The 12,342-nt window shown below is 40.7% G+C and overlaps 1 protein-coding gene across 15 annotated transcripts in view; it reads right to left on the bottom strand.

The window, feature by feature from the left end:
• The window catches only part of ANKS1B (ankyrin repeat and sterile alpha motif domain containing 1B), a 1,083,120-nt gene extending 1,071,914 nt beyond the window's left edge, over window positions 1–11,206 (bottom strand). For 5 of the 15 annotated variants that reach the window (XM_070454108.1, XM_070454113.1, XM_070454115.1 and 2 more), the window contains exon 1: window positions 11,011–11,206. In XM_070454108.1, coding sequence (XP_070310209.1) covers window positions 11,011–11,144 — 134 coding nt within the window. In that variant the 5' untranslated portion in view covers window positions 11,145–11,206. The remainder of the gene's footprint in view (window positions 1–11,010) is intronic. The other 10 variants (XM_070454102.1, XM_070454103.1, XM_070454106.1 and 7 more) reach the window with 2 other exon arrangements.
• Between the last annotated feature and the right edge of the window lie 1,136 nt (window positions 11,207–12,342).

Genomic DNA, 12,342 nt, shown 5'->3' with positions numbered 1-12,342 from the left:
ACAAGGAAGCGATGTGGCACAAAAAAAGATTATCTGGGATCAGAAAGACCTGAATTGGAATCTTGAATCTGCCACTTACTAGCTTTGTGACACTGGGCAAGTTATTCAATTTTTCTGCTCTTTCATCCCATATATAAATATGGAGTTAATAATAAATACCCTTCAGAATAATTATTCCACTTCTAGAAATGTATGTTAAGGGACTAGTCCATCCCAAACTATCCCTTCCACTCATTCCTCCCCCTGCCCCCAACAACCATAAGTTTGTTCTCTAAGTCTGTTTCTGTTTTGTAAGTTTACTTGTATCATTTCCTTTTAGATTCCACATATAAGGGATATCATACAATATTTCGGTCCCTTTGCTGTCCATCTGAAACTATCACAACACTGTTAACTGAGTATACCCCAGTACAAAATAAAAAGATGTTATGAATATAATTGTATTAAAAAGATAATTTGTGTAACAATGTTCATCATAATATCATTTATAAAAATAACAAACTAAAATCTAGTATTAAGGGAATGTTTAAGTAATGGGTATATACATCACCAGATCAGTGGTTCTCATATTTTATAGAGTACATAATAAACTAAGGAAGCTTTGTAAAATAAATATTCCTAGATCCTAAACTCAAAAATTCTGACCTATTAAGTTTGAGATGAGAAAACGAAATGCATTATTTGAACAAACAACCAGGAATAACTGTGATGGAAGGGGTCCAGGAAAAGTCTGCATTAAATGGACTACTACTGTGTGATTAAAAATATGATTATGAAGACTTTATAATAACACTAAAAAGTCTGATATATTATTAAGTGAAAATTTTAGGACTCAAACTGTATACTCTATCTAATAACAACCACATTAAACAGACATGGAAAAGGTTATTTTAGCAATAGAATTGGGGCAATTTTTTCTTATACTCAATTTTTTGAAACACTGTCATCCTATTACAAATGATTAAGCAACATATCAAAATTTCAAACAAAGAGCCAATGTATCTCCATGGCCTTCATGGATTTAAAATTGAGATTTAAAATTCAACTCCTATGGGCAGTACACAAGTACTTCAATCTCCAGACTTACTTCATATCCATGCTCTATAACTAACTACTTCTAATACTTCAAATTATATATATTTTACATTTTTACAAATTATTAAATATACTGTTCTTTTTGCCTGAATTACCCTTCCCCAAAATTGTCAGCCTAACAAACTCCTACTCATTCAACAAGATTTAAGAACCATTTCCTCTCTGAAGTTTACCCTGACTACTCACTCCTCCAACAGATTAAAGGAATCTCCTCCTTCCTCTCGTCATTCCTGAAGCATTGTGAGACTTTCATTACAGCACACGTAACAGTGTATTAACTCTTTGTTAACACTCTCCCATTATTTACGCGGAGAAGGCAGTGGCACCCACTCCAGTACTCTCGCCTGGAGAATCCCATGGACGGAGGAGCCTGGTAGGCTGCAGTCCATGGGGTCGCAAACAGTCGGACACGACTGAGCGACTTCACTTTCACTGTTCACTTTCATGCCTTGGAGGAGAAAATGGCAACCCACTCCAGTGTTCTTGCCTGGAGAATCCCAGGGACGGGGGAGCCTGGTGGGCTGCAGTCTATGTGGTCACACAGAGTTGGACACGACTGAAGTGACTTAGCAGCAGCAGCAGCATTATTTTACAAGTACTTGTTCATAATTCTTCACCTTCTCCATTATGACTCCAAAGTCTCTATGAAATTCAGAGTAACAGAACACTCTGTCACTTGCCAAAGCAAACCAACAGGAAAAACTCTGTTATACACTACACCACCACTGGAAAGTTTCCCATGCCAAAGAACATCTCAGCATAATTCCTGCAGCTCCCCCCAAACACACTCCCATTCACTCCCATGCCTTCATAATAGCAGCAAAATATTTATACAAAACAAGGATAAAACTGTATATTAATACAGCAGTTTTTTAGTATCTTCAAAACACTAAGAAACTATATTTAGCATATTCAGATGCTATATAAAACATTTCAAATGCAGATTAGTAACTACAGGTATCAAACAAGGATTCAAAGTGGCTGAATAGTAATTTAGTGGTAAAAGACACAAAGAAAAGTTTAGTGTGGAAGAATGCTAATTGGGATGCATGGATCAGAACTTCAAACACCTCCCCAACAATGAAACACAGGTTTTTGGAAAAAACCTACATATTGAGTAAACTTACAATATTAATTTGTTTTAATAAGAAAATGGATGCAAAAGAATTTGAATCTCAAACCATATTAGACACCAAAGCTATTATACAACTATAGTCTATATCTTCATCATAATAAATAAAAATACCTAAGGAATAATTTCTGGAAACAGGCAAAAAATATACCATATGCTGATACCTAAGATGAGTATAGGACTGATGCTAAAGCTGAAACTCCAATACTTTGGCCACCTCATGCGAAGAGTTGACTCACTGGAAAAGACCCTGATGCTGGGAGGGATTGGGGGCAGGAGGAGAAGGGGACGACAGAGGATGAGATGGCTGGATGGCATCACTGACTCGATGGGCATAGGTCTGAGTAAACTCCGGGAGTTGGTGATGGACAGGGAGGCCTGGCGTGCTGTGATTCATGGGGTCGCAAAGAGTCGGACACGACTGAGCGACTGAACTGAACTGACTGAGCTGAGAGATGATGAAAGCAAACTCTGTAAGCTCCAGAATTTTGAAGCTTCAATTTTTGTTCTTAATCTACTTCTCACTATGCAGAGCTCATTCCAGCTCTCCTCCTCACACAAAACCCTAACCCTTGGAGAGGGGCAGTTGCCACAAAAACTAGAGGCAGGCTGACCTTGTGCTAATTACAACAGAGAAGAGGCTTTCTTTCTAAAGAGAAAGAAATCTGAGCCAGAAGTATTAGAAGAAAGGTGGTGGAGGAAACAGAAACATCAAGCAGAAAAAATGAGGTTGGCTGTTTATGTCCACAACCATCAATCAAGAGATGATCAAATTTGATGGTGACAAGTTTACTCCAATTGTTTCAGCTCAGTTAACTAGAAGTAATTAACCGCTTTAAATAAAGCTGCTTTCACAACACAACAGAACCCAAATAATTCTATAGCACAACTGAATCAAAATTCACTTTACAGATTCATAAGGATGTGCTGTTAAATAATAAAGTATTACCTATAAGAAACACTTTCAGAGATGAACTTTCGAGATTACAACAGAAGGAAATGAGGAAAATAAAATTTATCCTTTGATCGTATATTCTGACTCATCCTCAAAAATCACAAAACTGCAAGCCTCACCCAGGTTTAACACAAATGCAGAAGTCACTTGCTGTCCCACTGACACAAAGGAAAACTGGACTCTAAGAAGAGCTCTTAGATCTGTGTTACACAAGAAAATGCCCTGGGCTGTCAACTGGCATCGTGCCTCGGGCTGCCATATGGTTTACACGACCATGTCATCACATACGAGAGAAAGAGCTGGCACACAGATATGTCTTCTGGGTAAACTCATGCTTTTTCAAACATGAGATAATCTCTCATATCAACATAAAATGAAATAACCAAAACTCATATTTCAATTAATTAAAACTATGCTGAAATATGTTTGAAATGGAAACCAAAGACACACTAAAATGCATTAAATGTTAAATAGCTTCAGACTGTGTAGGCTGAAATTAATCTCTAACCCATGACTGAATTATAGTCAGCTTCCATTTCTAGTGAAATACTCAGGAAGAATGTTCTATAATAGAGTCTGAAAGAATTTTCCAAAATTACCTCAAATGCATAATGAAGTAAATTATTTCAGTACACAACTGAGCTAATAAAATTCTGTTTACTGTCACCTGAGAGGTTAAATTGCTAAGGTCAGTAGGCACACTACTGAACACTGGAAACTCCCGCATTTAAAGACACTGAAGACCTGCCTCGCTCTTCTGCGGCGGTAAGAAACCACTGAGCCGCACTACGAAGTGGGCAGTGTAAAAACACACCGGTTGAGTAGTCACCAGCTGGTTGTCCTAATTCCCTGCTACACAACATCCTCGCAGTTTTGAAGAGGGAGCTGAAAAGCCTTTAGCTGAGAAAGAGGTCAATACCAAAATTCCCTCTCCTCTCCCCTCACCCTCATCATGCAGCTGGCACTGTTCACTCAGGCAGACACAGCGCCCTGAACAGAATGGTGCAATCACTGCTTCAAACATCATTACTATCTAAAATAGATAACCCACTTGCAACTTGACTATTTTTATAGATAAAACATTTTCGTGCAGTTTAACTGCTCTATTTGTGATTTATTCCATTTAACTAATACAGCTTCCCTGGAAGTGAGTATCGTATATTACAGTCTCAACAGCCACGGCTGCCCAAACAGTTGAAAATTACAATACTTCCAAGTTGCCTTCTATCTCCTTGTATCTATCACCAAAACCTTCAGGAACTGAATCCTGAATCTGAAAAACTTATAAGCTGTCTGGTTTACATATCTTTGGTGACAAGATTACTTTGCCCTCAGTTCTTACTGATATACTTCTTCACATGGAAGTCTTGAGAACTGGATTCCTTATGTTTCACAAGAATTTACTAACTATACTTTACATACTATTCGACTTTGAGGCATTCAGAAAATTAAGTAAATTTGAGTTATTAACAAACTTTTTTACTGCTTTATGAAAACAGAAGTAACTCTTAAGGAATAATTTAACACAGTTTAAATGGGACTTATTTTTGTTTAGATTAAAAGGTAACTGTGCCAAAGAGTGAAATTTTAAAAGGCTTTGCAGCTATTTCATGAAAGATATGTTAAATAAAATGAAATTTCATATATAATATAAAGGAAGAAAAGGAGGAAAGCAATTCGAGTACTCTAATGAGCTCTGATGAGTTCAGTTTTTTGTTTTTGTTTTTGTTTTTTTTAAGGATGAAAGAGGGTGCAAGAGGTAAAACTGAAAGCAAACACAGAAGTGAAGTATATACTTGCCCTGGAAAAAGGCTAATGTCCTTTTCAGTTAAGTTTGAAAAAAAGGAGAGAAGAAATAAAAGTTCACTGCTATGACAGCTAATATAATCTTAATCTCTGACATATTAAAACTGTAGATGGTTTTAGACCACAAGAGAATTCCCTAAAACACCTAACAAAACTAAGAATCTGGTTCTTCTCCACTTCTATTTTGCTCTTATCCCTAGTGAGAATAATTTTCAACCCAAAAAGGATAAACAATGCTAAGATTTTACCAAAGCTCCAGAAAGACTGAGATCATAAGAGACACTTAGCTGCTTCAAATGAGTTTAAGTATCCAGATCCGAAAGAATTAGAAGCAAAGGAGTAGAAAGAATTTGCAACAAAACTAGGCATCATCAATAGTTCGCTCTCAGAAACAAGTTATAACAAAGTAGCCTAAGTTTGGTGGAATTTATAGACACACTAGGCTTCCCTGGTGGCTCACAGGGTAAAGAATCTGCCTGCAATGCAGCAGAGGTTGGATCCCTGGGTCGGGAAGATCCCTTAAGAAAAGGGAATGGCTACCAACTACATTACTCTTGCCTGGAGAATTCCATGGACAGAGGAGCCTGGTGGGCTACAGTCCCTGAAGTCACAAAGAGTCGGACACGACTGAGCAACTAACACACACATACACAGACTTCCTACTACAGGGGTGGATCAAAGGAATGGAACAAACAGAACATAATGTGAATACAGAAAGGCAGTGGATAAAACACCTCATAATATTCAAACAGATACATTAGAGAGAAATAACTGGCTAACAGTTCTATTAAGTGGCCTCAATGTTGGTAGAAAGACCATGCATAAAGACGGTCACTTTCAAATTTATACTAATTTGAAGTTCTTTAGGCGTATATCATAGTTGTTGAATACCAGTTATAGAATACATGCTTATTAAATCTATATATGATGCAGAAAAGAGATTTTAATATACTGGAAAACAGACTCAAGAGCCAAGAGACCTAGATATATTATAAATATAGGCTAACATAGGTAAGATTAAATATAATAGGAATAATTTAAGTTCAATCAACGCTTTCACAAGTAGCAGACAGGGGAACCATGACAAGTTGACAAGTCATTGACAACCATGACAAAGGCTTGACAAGTCACTGGGGGAGAAAAAAAAAGTTGAAGGTTTAATTGACTATCTGCTCAGTGTGAGCCAAAAGCACTGTACAACTTAGGAAATTTTGACCTGTACTAAGGCAGGTCTTAGATCAATAATAAGAAACTAATAACTTCATTGTATCATGTTTTAAATAGCTGCTATTTCATTTTCATTGCATAATACATGTTTACTCTAAAATATGGGAAAACACAGATAAGCCAAAAAATAAAGATCACTAACAATGCCACCATTCACTAAATAATCCTATTCCTTCTCCAGTGGATTTTTCCAACCTAGGGATCGAACCCTGGTCTCCTACATTGCAGGAAGACTCTTTACTGTCTGAGACACCAGGGAAACCCAATAACTACATTCTTGTGCTTATCATTCCAGACTTCTTAACACACAATATAAGCGTTCACACACATTTATTCTTTGTTAAAGAAAAGGATCATACTAAATACGCCGCTTTGTAATTTTTTTAAAAATTCAAAATATATCAAGTCCCACTATATCCTACACTGGTCAAATGACAACTATTGCATTTTTTTCATTTCTGGTCACCATATTTGAAGAGAGTCATTGAAAATTTTGAGATTAGGAAAGAAGTATGAAAATGTTAGTTCTTAACATGCTCAGTCGCTAAGTCACGTCTGTCTTTTTGTGATCCTACAGACCAGAGCCCACCAGGTTCCTCTGTCCATAGGATTTTCCAGGCAAGAATACTGGAGTGGGTTAACATTGCCTACTCTAGGGAATCTTCCCCACCCAGGGATTGAACCCACGTCTCCTGTGACTCCTGCATTGGCACGCAGATTCTTTACCATTGAGCCACCAAAAAGCTCCAAGTTCTTAACACCTATGCTCTATTACCACATGGCAACTGGTTGTTAAAATCTTAGAAAAAAACAGAAGATTCATAAGAAAACAATACGGCTAAATATTAGCTAAAGAACTGCCCTGGCAAACTAAACTACTTTATACTGACCCATAAAGCCAAATTAGTACCAACTGCTGGAAATTACAGGGAGGCGAATTTTAGCTCAATAAAAGATGAATATTTTAAGTAATTAGAGCCATCAAAAAATAGAATGGATGGATCTAGCCATTGCAGGGTTTAACAGAACCTAGCAGGCTACAGTCCATGGGGTCACAAAAGAGTTGGCCGTGACTTAGCAACTAAATAATAACTAATTCACGATGATGAACATTTTTGTGTTCATTAGCAGGTGTATGCCTTCTTTGACATACTGTCTGTTTTCTTATAAATAACTAAAAAGACAACAAGGCATTGGAACTTGAAAAAAAAAAAAAGAGAAATTTACTCCTAGTACCATGTGAAGCCAAAGTGTTAGTCCCTCAGTTGTGTCAGATTCTTTGTGACCCCATGGACTATAGCCTGCCAAGCTCCTCTGTCCATGGAATTCTTCAGGCAGAATACTGGAATGGGCAGCCCTTTCCTTTTCCAGGGGATCTTCCCGATCCAGGGATTGAATCCGGGTCTCCTGCACTGCAGGCAGATTCTTTACCATCTGAGCCACCAGGGAAACCTAAGGCCTTAAGAAATAGTCAACAAAGTGATAAGGAACTGGAGATATTTAGTCTTGATAAAGTAGGACCTTAAAACTGTTGTACACAGAAGTCGAGATTAAATTTATTCTGGAAAGCCCCAAAATTTAAAACTAAAAACAAAATGTAGACGTTCAAGAAAGGAAGATTTCAGCTCAAGGGAAAGGAAGGATTACTAATAAATTAAAGCTTTCTAAAATGAAAAAATAATAAAGAAAAGAAATAGAGTCAAGTATTCTAGGGTTCTGTGAGAAATCACAACACAGTGATGAATACCAATGTGCTAAATCCTTTGCATTAATTTTTATACCCCATTTAACCCTTACAACAGCTCCATATGATAGGTATTCTTACTATTTCCACTTCATAGAAGAGCACAGTGAGACTTAGAAACATATTTATTCAAGGTCATTTTTACTTTTGCTGAAATCATAGTGTCAACCAAATATACCTGATTCCCCATTATACAGCCACTGCTCACTTAGTAGGTAATAAATAATCAAAAGCATCTTCAGAAAGAGTATCTACTGATTCTTCAAAGAGCAGTCATGAGTTGCTTTTTTTAAGGATATAAGGATTTTTAAATTATTATTCCTACCAAAAAAGTGTTCAAATCAGACTCATTGGCCATGTACTTTAAACTTCTGCAAATAAAACAGATTCAATGAATAAGACTTAGGGCAAGGTAAGGCAAATCTGAATCACAAAACTTAAAATCCTTGCCATTACTAGTTATGTGATCTTGGGCAAGTTCTTAATCTTCCTATCTCTTTAGTCCATCATTTGAGAAATGAGGACCAACCTCTTCAGGTTGACAAAAGAACTGAATGAGATGATATACGCATTTAGCACAGGATCTGAGCCTATTATTACACAACACAAATAATAAAGTAGGTCAATGTTAAATCGCTTCAGTTGTGTCCGACTCTTTGTGACCCAAGGACTATAGCTTGCCAGGCTCCTCTGTCCATGAGATTCTCCAGGCAAGAGTACTGGAGGGGGATAGCCATTTCCTCATCCAAAAGTAGGACAGGGGAGTACCAAATCTAATCCACAATTCATTCCAAAATATTTTAAAATTTTGAACTGTCTTTATGTCTGAAGGTAAAGGGATAATTGTCTATTACCTTGTAAATAAGCTTTTGATGACAATCATTTGTGAAATAAAATGACAACTAAATAAAGTGTGCTTTCTTAGGAATTTCATTTTGTGTAAAGAATCACCCAAAGAAGGTAATTTCAATTCTCATTTTCTTCAAAGGCATAATTTTAGTTGTTTATTCAATATGACATAGAAAAATGGAAGTGTAAAGGCTACTGGTTTTGATTTTGCTGTTTTACAGCTGGGCTCAAACTACTCTAATGAGCACATATTTGTAAGGTTTTTTGTTTTGTTTTCTATATGTATTCTCACTGTAGAGCTGCTACTACTACCTCTGACAAAACCAGCAAGGGAAAACCTCTCATTCAAGAAGTACATTATAGTCACAATTTTCATGTCATAGTTGATGTTTACCAACACTAAATAGTTGCTATTCTATTCCAAAAATTTTACATCCTCTTTTTAAAATGACACAACTAAGGCATTTAAAAGATGTTTAAGTTCTATCACAAAGATAAGTTTTTTAAAACACCATTCATCTCAAAGAAATCAACTGAAGTTCTCCCTGCTCTCAAAGAATTCTTTAGCGTTTTTGCAAAGAAATTGATTATTTTCAGGATATCAGTTTCTAACCATAACGGTATTTATCACTGATATGACAGCAAACAATTATTTCACCTGCAATTTAAAACTATACCCAAATAAACTGCTTCTGTATAAACTACCTGTGACTAAGGGCAATTACTAGATCTATACTCCGAAATTTGTACAAACTGTCTACCTGTAATTGAAAGTGAAAATTACTTAACAAGGGAGTGCACACAAGAGTCATCACTTCTAAGACTTACTGAAAAAAATGCCCCATAAATATTCATTGTTCCAAAGTGAACTTTCATTCCAATAAAATGCCACTGTCAACAAGTACAGATGATCATATGTGGAGCTTTCTAAAATCCCATCAACTATTTTCCAACTAAATTCATTTCACCGTAACAGGAATGTTCTCATTTACCCTATTAGCCAAGACTGTAACTGCATTATCTGACCGACACAACACATGAAAACTTGTGTAAAGAACACAATGTCATCATTCAAAAGTTTGTATTAAGCACTTGTCAAGAGCAGCAAAGAACAGTTTTTAAAACTGTTAAAAATCAAGAAAATCACTTGAGCTTAAAAATTTTTTACAAATAGAGTTAGACTTAAGAGATGTTTTAGGGTGAAGATGTGAATGATAATCGATGCCTCCAAAAACATCCAAGATAAACTAGAATAGCTATGATTTTAGAAACTAAATAGCTTTCCTTGAATTTTATCTAGTGAATATTCTTCAGGTTTCCTCCCTCACAACTGATTTCATTTGCCCATCAATTCAACGTTTAAATTGTTTTTTCAAATATGTAAATCACTCTATTTCTAAGACACTGCCTGCTGAAAAAGACTGTGTGTGTTTCCAAGCAATATTAAGTCTCACCTGGAACATCTTCACATTAAAAGGCCTCTACTATATTCCATATACACTTTCCCAATCCCAACCTGGCATTCTTCATCCTGAGATACAATAACCAAGTTTCACTCAGCCATGTCCAGGTGACTGAAAGTACTGCTGGGGCTGCCTAACCTGCCTCATCAAGTTTTACACACACCCTGTACTGATGACATCTCACTAGAAGGTTCACTCTCTTCATTTTGTGGGATCATATCCCATAACACAGCAAATGCCTTCTGCAAGAGAAGGGAAGCAGCAACCAAGGGCTGTGGCTTTTGCAGGATAATGGCATGCACGCAAAAGCTTCTCTGCCAATTTCATTTAAATAGCCGAAAAGGGAACGGCGGGGCGGGGGTGGGAGGGGGGCGGTGCGGGTAGGAAGCTGGATTCAAAACTGAAAACATATAATAAACATTGATGGAGAGCGGGTGAGACGTAAAAAATTCTTCCAGCAACACTAGTGCTAGTGCATGTACAAGTTCTGCACCACAGCTCACAGAAAAGTAGCTACTGACGCATTGGTGGAAGGCTATTTTAAAATTACTCAAAGAATCCAAGGCATCTATCTGACTTGGAGGTTCATGCCTCCTCTCCATACACACATTCTGTTTTCCTACCTAATTTAAGAATGAATCGCTGGCAGCCACCAGGTGCAATAACCGTGAGAAGGAAGGACGTATTCATCACAATGCATAGCGAGGTGTGCAAACGCGGAGCGGGTTCCGGTCCTTACCTTAGCAGATTAGACAGGGGCAGGGGTCCGGATCCACCGCCCAGGATCCCTCCTTTCCTGCCAGACAGGAGTTTCTCCACCAGAGCCACATTTCCAGTGCGAGCAGCTTCCAAGAGCTCCTGGTCCTTCCCCATAGTCTCTCAACGACTCCCTCTCAGAGTCCTTCCCCTCTTCGGGTCCTCCTCCCCGCCCACCCCCGATCCCCACAAATCCAGAGCCCTCCCCGCCCCACCCTAAGATAATGCCAGAGCTCCAGCCCCTCGAGAGCCCCGCAGCCCCCGGCCAGGAACACTACTCTCCGCTCCTCTTCGGGGCGCAGCTTTTACGAGGACCAGCCCATGTCTTGGAACAGGGTCTGGCTGAGCTGGGAGCCGCGACGCGCCCCCACAGCCACTCCCCTTAATTCCCGAGGCCTCGTTCCCGCGGTGGGGTGTCAGGGGGTGGGGACCGGGGATGCTTTTTGAGAAGCAGGAGGAGGATGCTGAGGACTGAGGAGGTCGGAGGAGGAGGAGACTGAGACCGTCCTCGCCTGAGCGCGAGCGCAGCGAACGCCCGCGGCGGCTGCGGCCCGCGCACCCTCGCGCCCCGGCCCGGTTCTCCTCAGCTTTTGCGCCAGGCCCGCTGGGCGGTTAAGGCGGCGGCGTCCGCGGGCCGCGGGCCGCGGGCCGCGGCGGAGAGGAGCGCGGCGGCTACGGCTCCGGCGGCCGCGGCCCGCGTCGAGGCCGCGCGGTGCGGCTGAGCTGCGGCGGGCGCGTGCCGAAGGCGGCGGCGGCGGTGGCGGAGGCGGCTCCGGGCTCGGGCGGGTGCCCAGGTCCGCCGGCGGCGGCGGCGGCGCAGAGGCCTGGCGCGCGGGGCGGCGGGCGCGCGGGGGCGTGTGAGCACCGGCAGGTGCGGCCCGTGAGTCCGTCCGGGGGCGGCGGGCGCGAGGCGGGGGCGGGGCGCGAGGCGGGGGCGGGGGGGGGCGGGGCGTCGGGACGGGAGTCTCCGGGTTTTCGTGGGCGGGGACCTTCCCTCCTCCAGTCTCCTTGGGAGAGGTTTAACCGTGTGAGGACTGGAGTTCTCCGGGCCTCTACGACTCAGCCCGGCGGCCGCCGGCGCCACGCCTCGGGTCAGTCACGACGCGTGAGGCACATCCTCCCTGGCCGGGATGCGCGGCCGGCGATGCTGGGGAGAAGCCCTCCTGCCCCCGCTTGTGTCGGAGTCCAGGCGACGGGACCGGCTTTTCGTCCTTCCGTTTACCTGCCTCAGACCTGCCTTGCAGTTCAGTTTCGGTGGCCCTGGCCACCGAATGGTTTGTGACTGTTGCAGTTTCTCCAGGGTCTTTCATCAGCC

The sequence above is a fragment of the Odocoileus virginianus genome, chromosome 23, assembly GCF_023699985.2.
Source record: "Odocoileus virginianus isolate 20LAN1187 ecotype Illinois chromosome 23, Ovbor_1.2, whole genome shotgun sequence".
In the NCBI taxonomy this organism is placed as follows: domain Eukaryota; kingdom Metazoa; phylum Chordata; class Mammalia; order Artiodactyla; family Cervidae; genus Odocoileus; species Odocoileus virginianus.
This window is presented reverse-complemented; position numbering and strand designations above follow the sequence as displayed.